The 24010-nt window shown below is 41.5% G+C and overlaps 2 protein-coding genes across 2 annotated transcripts in view; one reads left to right on the top strand and one right to left on the bottom strand.

Moving 5' to 3' along the window:
* Nucleotides 1-24010, bottom strand: part of LOC139606195 (uncharacterized) — a 254968-nt gene that overhangs the window by 167036 nt on the left and 63922 nt on the right. The gene's annotated exons all lie outside the window — the stretch shown is intronic.
* Nucleotides 7416-10252, top strand: LOC139605977 (uncharacterized). Its single transcript, XM_071457895.1, has 2 exons — nucleotides 7416-8567; nucleotides 8604-10252. The coding sequence occupies exon 2, from the start codon at nucleotides 9201-9203 to the stop codon at nucleotides 10050-10052; it is 852 nt and encodes a 283-aa protein (XP_071313996.1). The 5' UTR covers nucleotides 7416-8567; nucleotides 8604-9200; the 3' UTR covers nucleotides 10053-10252.

The following is a 24010-nucleotide window of genomic DNA, read 5'->3' as shown; positions in this document are numbered from 1 at the left end:
AGATTGATAGATTTAGTTGATGGCCTAATGGATTTTTATGAAAAATTGCATTTGGTGCAGTCAATCTTATTGACTTCAAACATGATAGATATGGTAGAATTTGCATCATTATTCAGTGTATACTGTCAAATTAAACAACACTGGTAGCCTGGAAATTTTAAACCTGAATTAAATCTTTTGAAAAATGATAAAATATCTAAAAGAATACTTAAATGGTTATACTTCAAGTTGCACTAATTGATATTTGTGTATTACTAAAGGATTAATTGACTAAATGTAATATGATAATGTATAAGGGAGCATAGTGACAACTCAGAGAAGCAAGCACCTGAGTTCACCTCAGCTTTTTAGCCTCTTGTAGCTCATTGTGTAACTAAAAACTCATCAACCTGGTTTCCAGCAGCAGCTGTTTTCAGCACTGATATTCCTAGTCCATAGAAAAAAGAGGAGAAAGACAAAGGTAGAGATCTGCTAGTGAACACACTGGAGCATTTAGCAGCTAAAGAGCCAGAAGTGAGTGAATGAAACCAAAAGCAGAGTTCAAGAGAGTGAATAATGGACTTACGTTCATCAGATAAAACACAAACAGGATGTTTTCTCTGTGTCTTCTCTGTGTAAACAGGCTGCTGTTTCTAATATGTTAGCCAGAGGTGATAATATGTCATTTTTGGCTGGACTGCAACAGTGGGGCCAGCCCTATAATCATGAGTGTTTGTGACTGACTGACTGAGTGAGAGTTGAGTTCCACCACAGGCTAGGTGACTGAGTTGGAGTTTACTCTTTGGCTGTTGCTCTTTCAAAATGAATTGGCACAAACAGCATTGGAATCCAAAGATATCTTTTTTTCAGTTCTTGCAAGAATCTGGATCATATCTGGAGAATATTTAGAGATAGAGAACATCTTGCAATGCCGTGATTGGATCATGTCCAGTGCACATTTACAGCCTGCAGTATGTTGCAGACTTTGTGCATTTGTTGGTAGATGTAGAAACTATAGCACCTAGCAGGAAAATGAGTGATTTTTTGGATAAACTTTAGCTACTTAGAACAGAATCATCAGTGATGCCCTCCCTCTGCATATTCTCTGTTCAGTGAGTGGCAGAGAGGTGGAGCAGCAGTTTGTTACCCAGAGGGAGGCCATCTGAAAGAAATAAGAAAAAAAAAATCATTTTATAGTTAATACACCTGAAATCACAGCACAGTCTTTAATTTATGCGTCTGGTGATATTGTCAGATGATGTTGCAGTTATAAAGTCAGGATTTTAGCAGCAGAGCAGCAGCTTGGAAATGTGCCAAATTTTAGTCACCATTTCATACTTGGTCCATTGTCTGACAGCAGAAACAGAAAAACATTGTTCTGAGAACAGATTTATTGGGAATTCAGCTGTATTGAAATACGGTTTATGTGAGCACAGAGAGCAGGAGAGAGGCAAACAGAGAAAGAGCTGAAACCGGCTGACAGGAAGGAAATAGGACAGGTTGATGTCAGTTGCTTACAACAGTGTCACAACAGTTTTCAACTACATCCTCAATTTCGCACATTGACCATAGGCGGTGCAGCCATATGCCAGGTTTTCACCTAGTGTTGTTGAAAGTTGAGTGAACAAATATTCTTCAAAAAACCCAACACTTCAAGTTTACTAATAAAAGTAACACAATCCATTGAAAGTTTTGGGGGCAAGAAGACTTTGGACATCTGCTGTGGTTAGGCCACTGCATACGGGTAGACATTAGTTAACTAGTCTTGGGGGAAGTGATGCGATGTCACCTTACCAACCAGCATGTGCAATTTTGAAAATAAAGGAATGTGCATGCAACACAAACGCATGTTACAAATGGCAGCATGATAGATCATAGACTCGCATGCATTTTGAAAATAAATGCACATTGTTGACACTTACTCATCTATTTCATGCTTCATAGGATTTGGATGCAGTGCAAAGAGTGGAAGTTTTCCTACCCTAGCCAAGATGTGCTCTTAAAGCATTACAGACTTCAACATTACCAGGGGGGATTCTGCCGTGCCTGTACAGAATACATCTGCACTTTCAAACAACTGGTGCGTTAAAATCCCACCTTTCAAGAGGACATAAACAGTCTGGTAAACCTGAAGTGCAAGTCACATTTATTGTGAATTGTGTCACTGTAAAGGCCTCTGTGCTCCAGCAAAAGACATAGGCCATCTCAGGACATTTGAGGCAGCATGTGACTGTTTGCTGTCCAATCAAAACCTGTGAATTTACAAGTAACATCCTTTCATCCATCAGTAGACTTATAAGCTGGAAGCACAACTCTTAGAATGATAATGCTTTTAGATTATCTGTAACATCCCCAACAACTCCAACTAGCCTAGTACCTAGCCTAGTACAAGTAATAGTGCTTACTGTGTATTCCTGAGCACCACCCAAAACACTATCAGACCTGAGGAACCATCAAGGCATAATCCAAACAACAAATCTGAGAACGTTCAAAAAACTGATGACAGTCCAGCAACCATAAACAAACCTCACCGATGAGTCACATTATCTTCCTTATTAGCAACATGTCAGTATGAGCGTATTGTGTGGCTTGGATGATAGTAATGCTATGTCTGGACACTTCATGAAAGCTTTTTCATTTTCTCTTTTTAACACCTGTGAAAGGATTCCTTTTACACTGGAAAAATGCTCTTCTGCAAATGAGGTGATGCAGCATACAATGAAAGAGTCAACGACAGCAGTGTGTTTATTTTACTCTGAGTGCCTGCTTTTACATTATATTGGGCCAGGGAACACAATAAGAACCCTGTTTGTCACCAAAGGTTTTTCAGGAAAAAAAAAGTCCTTTAAAGGTCCAGTCCTTCATTTCACTGAAGAGGTGAGCGTTGTTAGCTGTTATTCAGTGTTTTGCAGTGAAGTCTATTGTTATTGCAGGAGTCTGGATTTATTCAGAATGTTGTGGAGAGATGCATGCACAGCAGCAGCCAACGTCTCATCTCACTGTGCTGCAGCACTGAGAGGTTCAGGAAATCCTTTGTTCCCAAAACCCTCTGTTTATTACTAGATAAAGATTAAGAGAAAATGACCATAATCAACAGCAGAAAAAAAAAAAAAAGGTCTCATTGTTGTAGGATCTGGTGTCTTACCTAAGGCAAGCAACAGCACTAACCTAACAGAAAAAAAGTCACAGAACAGGATTCCCGGACCCATCAGACCTGACAGAACAACATTCATGAAACACTGAAAGGTAGCTGCCACATTATGCATGCCAATGGCCATAACCTTATATTTAAAAAAGTCATCAGGAGTGATAAACACAGAAATCTCTTTCACCCACTCTGTCAACAGGACTTGCTAATATCCTTTCTGCAAGTCCAACTTTGTCACAAACCTGGCTTCCCCAACACCATCCATACAACCCTCCATCCATGGGAGAGGATAACAGTCAGGTTTGGTCACACTGTCCATCAGCAAGTAATCAAGGAGAGCTCCTCGCACTACCACTGGGTACAGCAAGACCATGCTGCACCATGTACTCAACCTGCTGCTTAAGAAGACTATGTTTGTCTGGGTTTACACAATATGGATGCAGTTTAAAAGGCCTCGTGTCACTCACATCAATATTATGCTTCAACAAGTGGGACTGTGAGGGAACATCAGCAAACAGTGTCGTATTTGACTCAACTGACTCAACCAAATCTGAGCAGTGCATTTCAGAGAGATGAGACCAACATGAAGGAAAACTGTGTCAAGGCTACAGAGCCTAATCCTAACCCCATCACTCACTTCAGAACTGGACAGCACCCTTGAGGTCACAGTAGTTTCACCTGAACTGGACTTCATACCGGTCCATGCCCTTTCTCTGTCAGAGTAAGGTTTCCCCATATTAACATGACAGAAATGTGTTCTACACCAACGATTATAAGTGGGTACAAGTTCTCTATCTCTGTCACCTTTCCCTGGATCAAATAAGGCCCACTACAGCGAGCCTGCAAGCTAAATCCAGGAACTGGCAGCAACACTAACAAGTAAGAATGCTCTGCTCTTAGTGTTTCTATCATACCATACCTTCGTTCTGGCCTGCACTGCTTTCACATTATCTTTCTCCAAGCAATACGTGGTTGATAACATGGTTTTCATTGTCTGGTGAAAGCACTCAAGTGCCTCCTGACTCTCAGGGTGGATTGCACTGGAATGGCAGTGTTTAATTTTGAGCTGCTTCAGCACCTGAGCAAACACACGTGCCATAAAGTTTGAACTCTAGTCTGTTTGAACAAATTTAAAAGATAAAACTTAAGAGATAAAACTTAAAAGATAGACAGGTACGATAAGATTACAATTAGTGCATAACATCTCTCTTTAGCCCGGCCAAAAGAAATGGGGCAAAATGCAGTGGTATGTTTTCTTAATACCCAGGTGACCGGAGAGAGGTTCAGAGATTATCATGCACCAGACTCAAGATTTCTTATTTGTTTCAAAATGTGCTGTATAAATAAAATCTGAGTAAGCCGTGGCAGCCACCACTTGCTGAACTCACCCAGGCTCCAGTATCTGGCAAACGTGGCTGTGAGCTACAGTATCAAATCCAGGATTCAAAATATCCCTTCAGAAAACTTTGGCTGACATCATCAAAGTAACATCCAGGTTTCCTAGAGTTTTGGAATTGTGTTGTAGAAAGACAAAGACAACATGGCAGGAGGACACAGAGTTCTTTTGGAAATGTAGAAGATAGAAGTGAAGTGAAGGAAGAGAAAGGGAAGAGTAGGCAGTTTTTGAGAAATGTAATGGAACACCACTACTAACAATACAGCCCGTGGGAGACATATACTGATGTTGTAATGCTATGTGAGGCAAATGTTTGCTGTATCACTGTACCTGTTACTGCTGAACCCCTCTGTCTATCAAAACTTCCTCCACATCGTGGCTCACTGGCATCCCGCTGTGCTGACCGATGCGTATCATTTTTACACCACGGTATGAACTTCTGAGATGAGAGCAGCTGCAGAGAAGTAATTCTTAGCAGAGGAACCTCAGTGCGTCACACTCCCCCAACTCAGCCATTAGGGAGGCAACTTGGCGAGAAATTGAATTTTGTGTCGTTATCTGGTGGATGCAAAGCGACTGGTATAGTGGCTGTGAAAGAAAGACAGAAGCCAAAGAGCGGAGGGGAGAAGGAGGGAAGATAGAGATGAAGTGAAGGAAGTAAAGGAGAAGAGTAGGCAGGAGGTAAAGCACAGATGCGTGTGTAATAGACAGATAAAAACACAAGCAGGGAGATTGAAGGAGAAGAGGAAAGTGTGGAGCTCAGCCTCATTGGCATGATAGGGAGTGTCTGGCAGATTAGTGTGGAGTCTTACTCCAGTTAATTATGTGCATATTGTTAATTCTGCGTGGCTGGCCGTGTGTCTGTCTACTGGTGCCATGGTGTGTGTGTGTGTGTGTGTGTGTATATGTCTGTGTCTCATAATGAAAGGGATGGTTGGACCTTTGACTCCTTAGTAACACTTTAAATGAACAACTAAAGTCCCGCATCAGCATTTGGTAAACGCATAATGTGCGTGTGTGTCTGAGAGACTGAGACTGTGTGTGTGTGTGTGTGTGTGTGTGTGTGCATGTGTACTGACACACGTGCAGGGACTTGATGCATTAACCTAAAATAGAAAACGAGTTCTCCCAGGAAGGTTGTCCTCTAATTGACTGAATTCTGTGTGAGCAGCACTTTTTAAACACCTTTTGTTACCCATTCTGCAGTGATTAAACAGGCCGTGCTTTAATTGGCTGATCTTAGCTGGACCTACTTTACACAGCAGAGAAAAAGAGACAGAAGAATGGAGAAATAGGACTGGAGCCCGTCAGTTACTCATTTTATTATAAAACGAGCAGCAAGCTCAAAATGCTTGATTAATGGGCCACTGTAAATCTCAAATAAAAGCTGTGCCCAGGTAATGGCCAAGTAATAGCTGAGTGTGTGGTCTGAGCAAAAATTCCTGAAAAATATTGGATGAAAAAAAAAAAACTCATCTGCACACAGCACTGTTTACATGAGTACAACTAACTAGTCATGTCATATTTACCACTTTTTCTTTCCTTCTTTTTTTTGTTTTTGTTTTGTTGTTTGATTTTGCTTCATTGTTGTCACACCATTTACCTAATTATGACAGTTTGTAATTGTTAAACTACAGTTCATGAAAAGCAGATTAAGGAAATACGGTGATTTTACTCTTAAATTCAGACAAAACTGAAGTTATTGTAATTGGCCCAAAACACCTCAGAGATACACTATGTGATAATATACTGACTCTGGATGACATCACCTTGGCCTCCAGTGCTACAGTCAGAAACCTTGGTGTCATTTTTGACCAGGACTTGTCCTTTACTTCACATATAAAGCAAGTCTCTAGGACAGCCTTCTTCCACCTGCGCAATATTGCTAAAATCAGACCCGTTCTATGTCTAAAGGATGCTGAAAAACTAGTTCATGCATTTGTTACCTCAAGACTGGACTACTGTAATTCATTATTGTCACGATGTCCAGAAAATTCAGTAAAAAGCCTCCAATTGATCCAAAATGCGGCAGCACGAGTACTGACAGGAACTAGGAAACGAGATCACATCTCTCCTGTGTTAGCTTCTCTGCATTGGCTCCCTGTAAAATCCAGGATAGAATTTAAAATCCTCCTCCTCACCTACAAAGCCATTAATGGTCAGGCACCATCATACCTTAAAGAGTTTAGAGTTCCCATTTTCCCAATAGGACACTTCACTCTCTAAATGCAGGTCTACTTGTGGTTCCCAGAGTTTGTAAGAGTAGAATGGGGGGCAGAGCCTTCAGCTATCAGGCTCCTCTCCTGTGGAACCAGCTCCCAGTGTGGGTTCAGGAGGCAGACCCCCTCTCTACCTTCAAGATCAGGCTTAAAACTGTCCTGTTTAGTAAAGCTTATAGTTAGGGCTGGCTCGGGTATGTCCTGGCCCATCCCTTAGTTATGCTGCTATAGAGCTAGACTGCTGGGGGATTCCCATGATGCACTGGGCTCTCTCTCTCTCTCCCTCTCTCTCTCTCTCTCTCTCTCTCTCGATGACTTCATGCCATTAACTTTGTATTTTTTCTCTCCCATAGTTTGTGCTTCTCCTCTCTCTCCCTCTCTCTGTCCTCATTCTGCAGGTCTCTCTGCCTCTGGAGCAGCAGGATCCAGATCCACCACTACTCATCATTACTATTAACCACTGTTACCTGTCATTATTATTGATAACACCATTACCTAACAAGCTGTTACTGGTCTCTCTCTCTCTCTCTCTCTCTCTTTTCTCCTCTCTCCTCCCCCCATCCTCCCCCTTTTCTCCTCCTAAACCCAACCAGTCGAGGCAGACCCCCCCCCACCCTGAGCCCGGTTCTGTTGGAGCCAAGCACTTGCTCTTTGTGGGAAATGTTGTTTTTTTCTCTGTAACAAAGTAAGGTCTTGACCTTACCCTGTAAAGTGCCTCGAGATAATGTATATTATGATTTGGCGCTATACAAATAAAATTGAATTGAATTGAATTGAATCATGTCTCTTTGGGTTAAATTGATCATTATAAGCAGGTGATTATTATAACTGATTTTTTTCTTTATTTCTCATACAGAGTATCATCTACTTGACATTATCTTTATTTATTACATGAATATAAAGTCATGAAATACACAGCTTTGCTATTTAATGATTTAAAGATACAGCAACATAAACTGTGCTGTGGCTTTCTGCTGCTCTAAGACTTGTCTGACAAGCTTTTTGATGCATTGTGGATCCCCATAACTGCAATCACTAGAAGCAGTTTCCACTCTATTGAGTTTGCAACAGTCAAAAAGCAGTAAGAGCAAATTAATATGGCAAACAGTAGCAGATAATAAATTCATCTGCAAACACGTCGAAGTTTTGCTGTGAATTTCCGAATCAGAACCAGCTCGAGTGGCTGAGTATGTTTACACACGAGGAATTTTCCTCCAGATTCGTGGAAAAGATAGGTACAAACAGATCAGGAAGATACAAACAAGGCAAAAACAAAGACAACAAAGCTTAACTGACAATAAAACAGGTTCAGCTGTCTGTAAAGTGTAAAAGGCTGGGTAGTGTGATAAGTTACTTATGTACAAACAATGGGGTTCAAGTCAATGTCCAGCTTTGATTTAAAAATGTGATTTGAAACAGACAGATACTGACAGACAGACTGCACATTATGCATATCAACTCATAGATTGGTTATGACTCACATGACTGTTAAAGGAGTACTCCACCAATTTAGCATTGTGTTCCAATAACACTGTCAAACCCATAACCCATTTCTGTTGCCATGGCGCCGCGGATGGCTGCCTCGGTGTGTTGGTGCGCACTTTTTTGCCTTATTTTCTTTGTAAACCCAGTTTTCTGCTTTGGTTTCCAGAGCTCTTTCACCAGAGAAGAGCTCATTAACATCAGAGAAACAACTCCAGTGGATCTTTTTCCCACCTTTCTCGACTCACCTGTGGAATTATTGGACATTTTGGTCAGAGGTCACTGACCGTTACTCTCGCAGTGAAACGCCGGAGGAGAGGAAAACGTGCCGGTGCGCTTGCGCGTCTCCGCCGGCGCGGACTCCGCACACCGCTCCCAGGTATCTTTCTCTCCAAGGTGCGTTCACTGCCCAACAAGCTGGATGAACTTCAGCTACTGGTGCAGAAGAACAGAGACTTTTCTTCATCTGCCGTCCTGTGCTTCACGGAGACGTGGTTGTGTGGATCGATTCCGAACTCTGCACTGGAGCTGGCCGGCTTCCAGCTCTTCAGAGCGGATCGCGACACAGAGCTGTCCGGCAGAACGAAAGGTGGAGGAATCTGCTTTTATGCTAACAGTGGCTGGTGCAGAGACGTGACAGTGATCCTGCAGCACTGTTCTCCTGACCTGGAGACTTTCATCATAAACTGCAGGCCCTTCTACTCCCCCCGTGAGTTCACCTCATTCATCCTGGTCGGTGTTTACATCCCACCACAGGCCACAGCAGATACTGTGTGTGGAGCGGACCAACCCGGACTCCTTAGTTATTGTCCTTGGTGACTTTAACAAAGGGAACCTCAGCCACGAACTGCCCAAATACAGACAGTTTGTTAATTGCCCGACCAGAGAGGGGAACACTCTGGACCACTGTTACACCACAATCAGTGGTGCTTATCATGCCGTCCCCCGGGCTGCACTGGGCCACTCTGACCATGTCATGGTCCACCTGATTCCCACATACAGGCAGAAACTAAAACTGTGTAAACCTGTTGCGAGGACATCGAAGCAGTGGAGCAGTGAAGCCATAGAGGATCTGTGGGCATGTTTGGACTGCACTGACTGGGAGGTGTTCAGGACTGCTTCCAACAGTCTGGATGAGTTCACAGAGGCTGTGACGTCATACATCAGCTTCTGTGAGGACTGCTGTATCCCATCACGCACCAGGGTGAGTTATAACAATGACAAACCCTGGTTCACAGCTAAGCTCAGTCAGCTCAGGAGGCAAAAGGAGGAAGCTTTCAGGAGTGGGGACAGGGACAGGTTTAAAGAGTCCAAGTACAGGTTTAGCAAGGCGGTGAGAGTAGCTAAACGACTGTACTCTGAGAAACTTCAGCTCCAGTTCTCAGCCAGCGACTCTGCTTCTGTCTGGAAAGGGCTCAGACAGATCACTAACTACAAACCTAAACCCCCCCACTCCATTAACGACTTCCGTCTGGCCAACGATCTGAATGAGTTCTACTGCCGCTTTGAAAGACAGTGGGACAAGCCCCCCTCCTCCCCTACCAAAGGAACCTCTCTCTCTATTCTGGAGAGAGATGTCAACAGGCTTTTTAAGAAGCAGAACCCCCGCAAAGCAGCCGGTCCTGACTCTGTCTCTCCATCATCCCTGAAGCACTGTGCTGATCAGCTGTCTCCAGTGTTCACGGACATCTTCAACACCTCACTGGAGACCTGCCACGTGCCAGCCTGCTTCAAATCCTCCACCATCATCCCTGTCCCCAAAAAACCAAGGCCCACAGGTCTAAATGACGACAGACCCATTGCCCTGACCTCTGTGGTCATGAAATAATTTGAGCGCCTTATCCTGTCCCATCTCAAATCCATCACTGACCCACTCCTGGACCCCCTGCAGTTCGCCTACAGAGCCAACAGGTCTGTAGATGACGCCGTCAACATGGCTCTCCACTTCATCCTCCAGCACCTGGACTCCTCAGGGACCTATGCCAGGATCCTGTTTGTGGACTTCAGCTCTGCCTTCAACACCATCATCCCGGCTCTGCTGCAGGACAAGCTCTCCCAGCTGAGCATGCCTGACTCCACCTGCAGGTGGCTCACCGACTTCCTGTCTGACAGGAGGCAGCACGTGAAGCTAGGAAAGCATGTGTCTGACTCCCAGACCATCAGCACTGGATCCCCGCAAGGCTGCGTTCTTTCTCCTGTGCTTTTCTCCCTGTACACCAACACCTGCACCTCCAGCCATCAGTCTGTCAAGCTCCTGAAGTTTGCAGACGACACCACTCTCATTGGACTCATCTCTGATGGCGATGAGTCTGCCTACAGGTGGGAGACTGACCGTCTGGTGACCTGGTGCAGGCAGAACAACCTAGAGCTTAACGCTCTGAAGACAGTGGAAATGATAGTGGACTTCAGGAAGAGCCCAGCCCCACCCACCCCCATCACCCTGTGCGACTCCCCCGTGGCTACCGTGGAGCATTTCCGCTTCTTGGGTACCACCATCACAGAGGATCTCAAATGGGAGCTGAACATCAGCTCCCTCATCAAAAAAGCTCAGCAGAGGATGTATTTCCTGAGGCAGTTGAGGAAGTTGAACCTGCCAAGGACTATGATGGTGAACTTCTACACCTCCATCATTGAGTCCATCTTCACCTCCTCCATCACCATCTGGTACACTGCTGCCACGGAGAGGGACAATAACAGACTGCAGCGTATCATCCACTCTGCTGAGAAGGTGATTGGCTGCAATCTTCCATCCCTCCAGGATCTGTACGCCTCAAGGACTTTGAGGCGTGCAAGGAAGATTGTAGCTGACTCCTCCCACCCTGGACACAAACTTTTTGTGACACTCCCCTCTGGCAGGAGGCTGCGGTCCTTCAGGACCAAAACCTCTTGCCACAAAAATAGCTTCTTCCCATCTGCTATTAGCCTCATCAACAAGGCTGGGGAGCCCCACTGTTGCTGATCCCCCTGATCCTCAATTGCACCAATCACCAGAAAAAATTCCTCGTATGTGAAAACATACTTGGCAATAAAACTGATTCTGATTCTGCTTCTGATTCTGATTCTGATTCTGATAATGGACAGCCAAACCTGAGCAACAGAGAATGTTCAATTATTGATTATCAACTCTGCAGTTCCCCTTAGATCTACAGGGTTTTTTAAGCTCATTGTTTTTGTTTTACAGCCACAACTTTACTATTCTCATTACTCTCAGTAGCAGGCAGCTGTTTCAATAAAAAAAAAAAAAAAAAGCTTTGATAAACACACTGTAAACTGCTCAGCCTGCTCAGCAGACAGACATAGCTAGAGACAAGCTGGTGAACACAGTGGAGCAGTTAACATATAAGGAGCCAGATGTTTCTCTCAGGAGTTGGCAGGCACCAAAACAGAGCTAAAGAGAGTAAATACTGGATTTCTATTCATCATGTGGACACAAACCCTTGTCACAGCAGGAAGGAAGACAGAAATGTAGACACGTAGACACAGAAGGCAGGAACAATTCAGAGACTGTAAATCTGATGTTCAGAACAAGGCAGAGAAGGTTTACAGGCAGGAAACAGGCAAGGTAGCACATGAATGACTGAGAAAACAGTCCATAAAAGTTATATAGGCTTTAATGCTGGGGCTTGAGAGAGTGGCAATCCACTGTGAACTGCCGTTTTGAACCCTCGAGTTTTCTTCTCCATCTTGTTTTTTTGAAACCAGAAGAAACCATATTTGGAGGAGAAGGTGAAGCTGTGAGTGAGGGGTGGAGGTGACCTGCTCTGTACTCTATCCTGATTGTCAGGCAGGTTGCCATGTGTGGTACAGACTAATGCATACTCTGTTTTATGGTCTATTTTCCTCTAAATGGGACCATAATTTAAAAAAATTAACATCATGTTGTATTGAAGAGGACTTGAAATTAGAGACTGAGACCCGGAGTCCAGGTCCACTTTTATAGACAGTCTATGGGCATGAGGTAGTGAGACTGTGACTGACAGGGGCAGAACCAGACACACCACTCTAAATAGATAATGGTAACGAAAAAAATAAAAAACTAAAAATAAAGATAAAACTGAACACTCAACTTAAATATTGGTAATTTTGTTGTGTCTTAAATCAATTCTCGACCATTCTCATATGTGAATCTGCACAGTGTTTTTGCCTTCCATGTGTCCTCAGTGAACTGCAGTAGAGTGATAGTAACACAAAGAAAGAATTTCACACTTGAAGCACTGTAACTGTGGAAGAAACCATTGATCTATCTAATTCAGACTGTGGAGGTCTCACATCAGCAAGGCTAAATGTGAAAATGCATTTCACACAGAACGAGGACTGAGGATTTTTTCCCAGCCTCTTAGATTAAAATTGTGCTCCAAACTCTTCACTCCCTGTATGAACAAGAGGATTTACTACACCAATCGTGTGTGTATTGTTTCCCTGAAAAAACTGGAACCTATCCTTCAAGAAAAGTCTCTAATGGATCTGTTAGCAAGCAAAATAAAAGCAATTTTGAAAGGATGGCATATGGTATATTATTATCCTTGGCTGCGGGGACTCAACTACACAGAACATTAGACCAAAGCAAAAGAAGTGTGAAGAGCTGCAGACTGGAGACTCTCAGTGGGATCAGCAGTACCACCAACCCTGCCAAATTACAATCATTTCATTCAATATGAATATAAAGATGTTGTGTAATGGAGCTTTAATTTAATCTTTTCTTTGATATTCTGATCTATGCATGGATTCCGAGCTAATAATCCCAAAATAAATGCATTTTCTCTTATTTAGTGTCTCTTCAAATGTGAATAAAGACAGATAAGGCTAATACTGCGAGTAGGATCACCATTTCATAATAGAGGAGGCTGGGATGGGTGAGATATCAGGGCTGCTAAAATGGAACTTTGATGGGTGTGAAATGAGCACTGAACCCTGACCGCTATCACCAAAGTGAGACCACGGTGTGTGTGTATGTACGTGTGTGTGTGTGTGTGAGCGAGACAGAGGCACTTTTTCAATGATTTAGCAATGTCAACTGAGCCACATCGTCCGTTTGATTTTAACATGTGATCCCAGGTTTCACACCAGCAGCTTGCTGGATACGAAGCTTTTTCTCTAATCTCCAGGCTGTCACAGGTCATTTATAGCTCAGACAAACCATATGTGATAAAAGATGGCTCAGAGATGGAAGTTAATTCTGCGGGATGAAAGGGTTTTTATAGCTCAGTATTCTGCGCATGTGTTTCCAAAATAGCAATCCAATTTAGCCCTCATTGACAGTAATGAGTGTAAGGTTTCATTTCATGTTTCAAAATCAGATTAGCATTGATTTAGTGTCTTTGGAGCACAACACATGACGAGGAGAAGCTGCTTAATTCACATGTGATGGTTACTATTTCACTGTGACTGACAGAAATGTGAAATTACAAGACTAATATATGCCAAGCACCACAGGCACAATACCTGCTGCTCTGATAGATCTGCCTTCAACTACTTATTACTGCTGTAGTTGGTTATTCATGCTCCTTCTGATAATCAATAACCAACTACAAGTGTATTCAAAATTCCATTTTGGAAAAAAATGAAATACAATAAAAATAAATAAATACATTTTTAAACATGGGTGTTTCTGAAGGGACATTCCAAGCAGTGTCATCTCCTAAAAAACAGATAAATTTAAAACCACTAATGTTGTGATATCAGTGACAATAACAGAAACAGAACAAATTAAAGGAAAAAGGAAAGAGAGGAAAATCAAGTTTTGCGCTGCCACGTGCTACCAGTTCTGGTGACTGTGAAGGCCACAGCATACGATTCACATCATTTGGATAATCATCGAATCAATCAGTGACCCCCCCACAGAAGAGCAGAGCCACTGGATGGCATCACTGTAGGGGCCAAAGCATTCAGGCCTGAGATGGAATTCTTGTTAGCTAAAGGAAGAAGCTCTTGGGAAATCCTCAGCTGTCTTAAGCAGAAGCATTCGTCAAACATCAATGCTAAAGTGATGAGCAATATAAATATAAATGTATATAATATATAAAAATAAAAACAGGCCCCTGTGTAAAATGGCGAGATATTCAAATTTAAATATGATTGATTCAAGTTCGGTTTCTAGTGACATATTTCTGCCGATATTTCTGCTTCATGCAGTGACATTAAAGGCAAAATAACATAAGCTGAAAATAAATGAATGCATTATAAAGTAAGTATGTTGTTGTCTAACTGCTTCTGGAGCTTTTAAGCACGTCATGGCCTTCATCATTAGAGGTGATCACATGATTACAGGGGGTTGTATATGGGGAAGAGGAGGAACCTCTGCCTCTGTTCAAAGGTCTCGGGTCAGATGTGAGTGTCCTCCTTGATCTTTCGCTAGCTCGATGACCTTTGACCCTGATGCTGAGTATTATCGTTAATTAAGTTTTTCAGTTCACTTGTTGAATCTTTTAAGATAAACCATCATTTATCTTAAAAGATTAAATGACGATAAGAGCTCTTTTGCAGGTTGTTGTATGAAACTTTGTGAGGATTAATACACACAAACATGGAAATTGAGAAATAGCGTACTGGTGTATAATTTACACTATTTTTATTTTTTAGAGAACATGCAGACACCATGTGCCTGATGGCTATGATTTTCTTTAGCAAACACCTTAATGAGCTTGTTATCTCATGCAATTATTCCTCTTGTGTTATTTCACATTCAATTTCTTAAGGAACTCTTTGATGAATGAAACAACATCAAAGCTGTCAGAGACTGAATTCATGTACAGAAATTAGTCATGAAGGAACAGTTATACATAGTCTGACTTCTCATGTTGGGATTTTACCAGAAGAGCTTAAGGTGTTTATCCTTTTTCATATAACAGTGCAGGTCAAGTGATGGAGCCAGTTGTGTAAGCTTTCAAAGTGAGGTAAAGCTGAGGCTTCAAAATCACCTCATCAAGTGGCCCTGAGTTAATATTTGAGGATGAAAGATTACAGTAAAAAAAAAAAAGGTTATTGCAGCTTTAAGAAGCCAAACCTAAGGTTTAGATTTTTGGCAAAGCAAACTCAGGCTAATGTGACTCACACTCACTCAGCTTCTGTGGAGGATGTTTTTAGTGAATTGTTCCTTGTCCATTATGGGATAAAACATACTCAGCATAACAAAACACAACTATCTGCTAATGCTCACAGGCACATGTACACACATACACACAGACCCACACACACACACAAACACACACACACTGTTAAGATGCTGATAATGAGTGCCTTGGGAGGTGTGGGGAGGGGATGAGAAATTAACAGGGGCGGCTCCTGTATTCACTTATTTTCCAGTCAGCTCCAGTGTTGCAACCACTGGACACTCTGCCAATGACTGTGCAGCAGAATCTGTGTTAACTGTTTGGGAAATTATGGAATTTGACGTGGTCTAGTCCTGCGAGCTAAATGACTCTGTAGGCTGTTTGTAGTAAATTTGTTGGTTTGGTTTGGTTAGGTTGAGGGCAAATGAGCAGTTTGTTAAGGCTGGAGGACATTTGTCATCATGGTTTTAATCCAGTAAAGCATGTGGTTAAAGTAACAGAATGACTGGAGTGATTGTGGTTGGTTTCGAATGGTTAACTAACAGCAGACTGATGTTTTGTTGACTCCAAGGAGGATGTGGGAAGATAGTTGTGGATCCACATGTATCACACAAAAAAATACTAAAGTTGATTTAATTAAAGTTTATCATGCATAATATTTCCAATATCACTGATCCAAGATCACTGTAATACCATTATCATTGATTAAACGTTCAAGAAATATATGGGAATGAGGCATCAAATGAATTTTTGTCTGATTTCTTTTTCTTTTTTTTTTTGGATCAAATTTGTATTATTATTTTGCCTCCAGTGCAGGAGGATGGGTCAGACATAACAGTATAACATAACAGCTCTTGCATACATGGTAATATTGGACATGGATTCTTCTGACATGACATACAATCACGTTGCTCTTGTTAAACCATGTACATCATGGCATTCACCAGCTGACCCCTGACAAAGGGTTGTAATTAGACCCCTCAATACTAGAGCACTACCTCCCCCCTCCCTGCTGCCCCCTCCCCCGGTGGACGGCACACGGGTAAAATGACCCAGAAAAAATGCATAAATAAAAAATAAATAAATAAGTGAACATAATAGATGTTGGGAAAAAAGGGAATACTTCTACATCAGATGGAAATGTCAGTAACAGAATGACATTGTAAGCCCAGTCTTGCAGGTAATATGAACACTGTATACTGTCGCGCATTATTCCACAGACTGGGTCATGTAATTTGATTTTAATTTTTCCACTGCATTGGACAGGGTGTCAGTTGTATTTCTCTTTGCACCATTGGATCAAGCTACAGAGTCCCAGAGTAATGATAGTTTCTGAAGTTCTGAAGTTTATAAGGAGGCTTCCACCTTGATACGAACATGTTTTTAGTGGCCAGCAGGCCCAGTAGTAGAAGTCTTCTCTGTGATTTTGTTTTGACATTGTTGAGTTGCATCTGGTAACACTTGTGCAACTCTGGACCCTAAGTGCTTCACACCAGGGCAGCTCCACATCAGTGTAAATCAGCTCCCACTTCCTTCTTATTACATAGTGTACAAATGGGTGAGAGGCATAGCTGGGACTGGAATCGATTTCTGGGAGTCAAATAAAATCTATCTATAAATTTGTAATTGGGGATGAAAAGGACATATTTTCCCAAACTCTCTTCCAATTAATCGTCTCCTGACAATTCTTTAAGTCAACATTCCAAACCTTGGTCACACCTGTTGACAAACATGTAGAGTCCTGTAACTTCTTATACATTTTACAGACAAAGCCCTCACTTCTAGGTTTAGCAGTTACATAATTAAGGAGTGGATGTGTGGAAAGAGCATTTCACCGTGGAACTCAATGAGCTCGAATAACTGACCTCAGCTGTAAATTAAAAAAAAGATCTTAAACCTTCCTTATTAATGATGAAGGGAAGAGTGTGTATGCCACCTCTAGACCATGTGAGAAAGCTCAAAGGTTTACCTTGGTCACTTTACCAAAGTGACTGTTTTTGAAAATCATGTTTATGCCTTTTCACGTCCCAACCGCCCAGTTTTTCAGCCTGCTACCGTATTTGAATTGAGTGATATATAATAGGTCCAGATTTTTCCTGGCAGTGCTTATGTGATAGACCACAGATTAGAATTGTATCCAATTTGAAAAGAGTTACTATGCTGCATTAAATCTGGAGCCATGGTCTAGAACCACTTCCCGAGGGGGCGGAGAATGAAAGATATACAGTACAACTCAAAGTGATACTGTAGTTTGCGCCCAGTGTAAGATAGGGCCCTTAGTCTTTGTCGAGTTATGTCATCCACAAATGTTGAAAATGGAACAAAATTAAATGAGAAATGTGTTAAATGTGTTAAGATCTAATAAGCTGATCTGATAGATGCTAAAAAAAGAAAACACATTCCAGCCACTCAGTAAACACCTTGTTGGCCAGGCTAGCAGCGTGGCTTTATGGATGGCATGAGGTACAGCCTCACAGTGCTGTTAGCAACAAACGAAGAGTGTTGTTATGACCAGTTTCTTGAACAACTGGGTGCAGTGAAAGCAAAAACAACCTGTAAAGCATAAGAAACTGAAAATTTGTTTCTCCCCATTGGTCAAACACTGAACCACTTAACCCAACATACGTGAATGTAGCCTCTGTCATTCTGTGCCTCTCTCAGAACCAAAGGTGCAAGTAGTATAAAGTTTTAGCACCACAAATATTCTCTCTCTCATTCCACAGTCAATGTTAACTTCTTTCAGAAAGGACTAAAATCGTTGTCTAACCTTAACCCAGCATTTTGTGCCTAGACGTAACCAAAACTCATGTTACATGTGGTAGATCAGGAAACACTAATTTAAAGACAATGAAGAATAACCTGCTGTATCATTTATGAACAGATAAAATTCTACAATAAAGATGCAATCAATCACCCTGTTTCACATCCATTACACCAGACGTGGACAACACTGGAAGGCCAAAAATGAGATTATTTCACGGCAGGCCCATATATCAAACACTTCTAACTGTAATCGTATCATTATCATTATTAAATAGCACTGTGGTGGATATGGCAGCAGAGTCATCCCCATCTTTATTCAAGGGAAAACATCACAAAAGCAAACGAAACCTCCATCATTTCATTTGTGAGTCAAATGGACTGCAGTGATTCACTGCCGCCTCTGCAGGTCACTGAAAGGTGATTCAAAGAACATGAGGGAGTCCAGACAAAGCTCTCTGACTTAAATCCAGGTCTCCTTCCACTCCCAACTCAGCGTTTGAGAGGTACTGTAAGCCTTGACCTAAATTAGACCCCCTCCCCTCCTCTTGCCCTCCATCTCCCTCTCTGATTTCATCTCAGGCTCTGCTGGGTTTTGTCTCTCTGAGAGGAGAGAGTGGTTTGGGAAAAAGCTGTCTGTTCCAGGCCAGTATGCCACGAAGGGTAAGGAGGGGAGTGTGAGCTAATGAAGTGGGTCCTGAGTGGCAACAGCAGTGCCTTTTTTTTCCCCCACTTCCACTTGTTAACATGACATATTAGACCTCTGTAACTGCTCTCGTCTCTCCTCTCATCGTCTCTCTATTTTGGTTTTCATTATCAATCAGTCTTCATCTACTGACTTCCATTTTCTCCCTTTCCACCTTTTTGGCTCGCTGTATTCTTTTTCTCCTTCTCTCCATTCTTCCACCCCTCACTGTCATCCCTTATATACATCCATCCCTGTTAATATGGGAACTGAAAAGGGCCTGAAGGTGACACCGTGACAGGCGAATCAAGCTCTTGTTTTTTGGCATCACTCACACCCGTCAGGGACTTTAATATGCTTTCAGAGGCCCTTTGCATTCCATTTGTGGCTATCGCAAGTTATCAATCTGCCTCATTTCCCTTGGCGATGTTGACTGACTACTGAAAGTCAGCCCTGCAAAAGAAAAGAGCAGCAGAGAAAATGAGCAACAGCATTCTGATTTGAACAGATGATCTGGAGAGGAAATATATAATCTGAGGCACACACTTTGCACATGTGCATATTCAGTTGATTTGGTAATCCACTTTCACAGCCACATAGGTTTTTTGTGTTATACACATTAGCATTTTCTGAACTAACGCCACTATGCACACACAGACTGGGTAATTGGAAGACAATGGATGGTTCCCTGTGGGTTGTGTTTGTTGTGGGGCCACAAGAGCTGGTGACAGGGTCAGTGAACACCTTAATTTTATGAAAAGATAATGTAGACCAGGGGTCGGCAAGTCGGTTTAGCTTCGTGCCAATTTTTTCCTGACCTATTACATATTGGGCCAGAACATAATCAAAGGCTAATTTTAAGAAACTGATTGATAAAAATGCAATGTAAATGTACTTTATTGTGTGGCCAGATTCACATATATAAATTTGATTGATTCATTGAACTGATGTTAGATCAAGCAAGTGACTGAACCTTTGGAATTTCCTGTCAGAACTTTTCATAATAAAAGCTAAACGCTTGTTTGAACTATAGAATTGCAGAAAAAATGAATGTTCTTGAGCGTTTAGTGATTCTGTGGGTTACTGTTACTGCTATGACAGAGATCTATTGTAGAACCAGGCACTGTGCGCTGCTCCTGATGTGACACGGTTGTATTTGTCACTCACTCTCAATGTGGACAAAAGCATCATAAGCATCTTCAGGTGGGAGGAGATTCTCTATTTCTACATTAGCTGCAGCTGAATGTGAGACTTTCAGTTTGATATGGTAAGATTAAAGAAAATCAGATTATCAAAATAATCTGGGGGGACAGATATTATAGCTGGGGGGCCAGTTTTGGCCCGCGGGCCACCAGTTGCTGACCACTGATGTAAACTGTTACATTTGGCTATTTAAATACACTCTGATGACTACTGCAAGTACGTTTATAACTTTTATTCAACATCAACTTCACGCCACAGCTTTTAGCAGTAGGCTATAAAAATATTTAAGAAAGAGAAGGAGAGAGGATGAGGGAGGGAGGGAACAAGCGAGAGCAAGAGGGAGAGATGCATGAGTCTGCGCATGGTGATTGGCCCATTGTTGTTCTGTGTCTCCATCACGTTCAGTTTGATGTTTGTATCTTTATCATTGTTCAAACCCTGAAACTGCAGTGGACTGCTGCTGAGTCACTTTACATGAACAGACCTGCCAACCTGTACACATTTTATGTAGCCGGTGTGGATTTTGACATCAAAGTAGCATTTGCTGCTGTAAACCAAGCAAAAAGTTGCGGGTTCAATTGTGCGCATGCAGTACTCGAGCTAACAGCAGAGGGCAGTGGTGCCTGGTCTGCTGAGCAAGAGAAGAAGAGTTCGAGCAGTCATAGTGCTGGGTTCAGGCCCAGGCGGGGTAGCTGATAAATGACAATGCATTTCAACACACTGCAGGTCCACAGCAACAGAATCAGGTTTTATAGCTCCTCACTCCATCTGGCTGCTGGTGAGGGTGGGGCTTGAACTCCTCTTCAGAAGTAAATGGGCTGCGGGGGAAAGTTGAGATTGTGATTTAAGTTAAAGCAGATATGCCTAACCTGTCAAAATATGTAACGTTGGAATTGTTTCACAGCGGTGTTGATTCAATTGTATGATCACTTTGAAAGATGTAGTTTGTGGTGCTTCTCAACTTTATTTCATTATACTGAGAGGAGTTTCACTGACATAAAGAAAGTGGCCAGAACAATAGAAGCACCTGTCTGTATGATGCAAAAAACTAGCTAGTTAAAATTAAACCAGTCTTCTGCAAGAGTCTACAAGCTATTAACTGGGCCTTCATGAGGGCGGCAGTGTTTTTCAAAGTCTTTGTTAAAACTATTATAGAGTGGTGCTGATTAAATGTTATGGTCATTTTAGAGAATGTAGTTTGTGTTGCTGCTAAATTGTGTTTTAGATATTTTGTTCACTATTTTTATATCAGTGAGGGTTGATTAAATAATAGAGCATTATAATCCAAACACAACATCCTTTGAAAATAATCATAAAATTGAATCACTGGCTTTTAAAAAACAAAACAAGTTTATTTTAGCGAGGTGTACCTCATAAACTGTCAAGAGAGTGTAAATTAAAGTCATTTTTAGCAGATAAGGTTTCCCCTAAGGGTCCCATATTCAAATAGCTACATGAGTCCAGGTTCTTGATAAACATTAGAACCATTAGTTTTATTCTACAAAGGGACTTGTATGCTTATTCTTAAGTAGGTCAGCTTATCTTTCAGACTTAATTATATCATCTTTGTGATCTAAATGTGTGAGTTTAGCTTTTGATGTGCCAGATGATGTGCCCTAGCCTTGTCCCTCTCTGCCCTTTTCTGTCCTCAGGACCAAAGACATCTCTCTGCCAACTAGTATGTCCTTGATTAGCCGATCCCTCCCATGTGCTGCTGTAAAACTCTGATGAATCTCTTTGTTTAGGAGCCTCTTAAACAATTCTGGCCTCCAGAGGAGCTCTTTAACACACTCTCCCTCAATTACAGGACTGGGATAGAGCAGAAAAAGCAAACCATTAAACCCAGCCAGGCAGTGGCAGGCCCAGGCCGGACGACTTGTTAGGAGACAGTGTTGTAATGAGGAGCGTTTAAGGCTTAGGCAAGGCAGCCTGTAAAAAAGAAGACCAGAGGCAAGAAATACAGTTTGAAGGATCTATCTCTCTCTCTCTCTCTCTCTCTCTCTCTCTCTCTCTCCCTCTCTCCCTCTCTCCCTCTCTATCACATACACACACACACACACACACACACACATATATATATATATATATATATATATATATATACACACGCTCCACCAAAAGTGTCCTTTGTGCTGTTAGAGGGAGCAGACAGGCCTGAACAGCCTCATTTAGCTGTGTGCTGTACTGATTACCAGCTACCTATTAGAGAGCAGAGCAGAGCAGAGGAGAGGAGAGGAGAAAGTGGAGCAGGATGCACACAGTGAGAATATATTTCACATCATGTACTCCATATTTAAAGGCCTTGTATGTTTTAGCAATATATCATTTCAAATTGATATGCTGTTCATAGTAAAAATAAAACCATCAGATCAAGTGAAGGACCAGGACCAGATTAACCCACTGTGGGGCTCAGGGGCAAAAGTGATCTGTGATCATATGTATATATGTATATATATATATATATATATGTATATATATATATATATATATATATATATATATATATATATATATATATATATATATATATATATATATATATATATATATATATATATATATATATATATATATATATATATATGACCGTGATTAATGAATGAGGTCTCCTAATCTGATGCGCCAGGCCAACCAGAGTTTATAGAGCTATATAAGGATAGTGTTAAGGAGTATATGAAGTTTAGTATACTAGGAGCAGCCACCACCAGATGAGTTAACATGAGAAGTTGTAATGACCAGAGTAGGACCACCACCAGTTATTTGCACGACTTACTGCGAACTGAGTACAAAGATCTTGAATACAAAACAATGTAGATGTCAGGCGATGTAGAAAAAATTACAGATGCCTTTCCGGTATTTAACTGCTGGACTGAAATAAAATAGGACACGAGGGTCATAAAATCTATGCTGGATGATCCAGAAATCATGCAATAAAAATGAGAGCACAAACTGTGATAGTGGCATGAAATTTGATGAGCAGCACCCTCTATTGATGATACTGCAGCTGCTGATTGTCATGTTGCACATACATTAGCATTTCCATGCTGGATCCAAATATAGCACAGCATGGTGATATATATATATTGTACAGTGCCAAAAAAAAAAAGAAAACGAAAAAAACTGCCTGAATCCTGATTCCAGTATGAATGATGCACTGGCAGAGTGGCAGCAAGTCCTCCTAGCACGTACTCTATCTATCTATCTATCTATCTATCTATCTATCTATCTATCTATCTATCTATCTATCTATCTATCTATCTATCTATCTATCTATCCATTCAGTGATGAGCAGTTGAGGCCGGATGAGCGAAACCCTTATCATCTGGATAGTCGATGATAATCTGGCAGTGGATGCAGAGCACCTAAAAACATAATCATTAAGAATAGATGTGGATCTATCAGGAGAAATCATAGCAGATGAAGAATGAAAGTGATCTTGATCACTGATTGTGGAATCCAAGACACTATTTGAAAAGTGCGTGGGCAACTTGCAGCCAGCATGACGCATTGCAAGTACCCAACTATTGAATCACTTACTGCTGAAGATTCCATAAGATGAACAAACGGGGACAATTGTCCATACATAAAAGCAACATGAGAGTTATGTTGCAATAAGTTTTCCTTATAGGGCGATATATTATTATCATGATACGTCCACTGACTATACGAAGATAGAAGATGTATAAAATAACCATGACCATAAAAGTTAATATGTTTTTTTTATATTTCTATAATTATATGCAATTTCTTAAGACAAGGTACATTTAAAGTTCTATTAGATTCTTCAGATGTCTACAACATAAGCATGGATAACACAGAATGATATAAGAATGGCCAAACTCCGGATCTGAAAAGAGAAGCCGATAAGGAAGTACCTTAAGCCTGCATTCTATCTAATGACCATCAGGGGGCGCCTCCTTGGTCATTAGATATTTCAAGGTTTTCATATAAATTACAAATATAAAATTTACCTAAAATGAATGTTATTCACATTTGAATATTCAATAGGCTATATGCGTATTAAATAATCTCATGGGTGAAAGCATCTGCTTGAAAACAGAGCTCCTTGACCTGCAAGCTTATCATCGT

The sequence above is a fragment of the Trachinotus anak genome, unplaced genomic scaffold, assembly GCF_046630095.1.
Source record: "Trachinotus anak isolate AG129_WGS33_773 ecotype Australia unplaced genomic scaffold, CSIRO_AGI_Tana_v1 ptg000021l, whole genome shotgun sequence".
Lineage (NCBI taxonomy): Eukaryota > Metazoa > Chordata > Actinopteri > Carangiformes > Carangidae > Trachinotus > Trachinotus anak.
Note: the sequence above shows the minus strand (reverse complement) of the source record. Positions and strands in the feature narration are given on the sequence as shown.

Excerpts from the sequence above, each read along its gene's own strand:
- LOC139605977 (XM_071457895.1), top strand. The coding sequence starts at position 9,201 with ATGGTCCACCTGATTCCCACATACAGGCAGAAACTAAAACTGTGTAAA.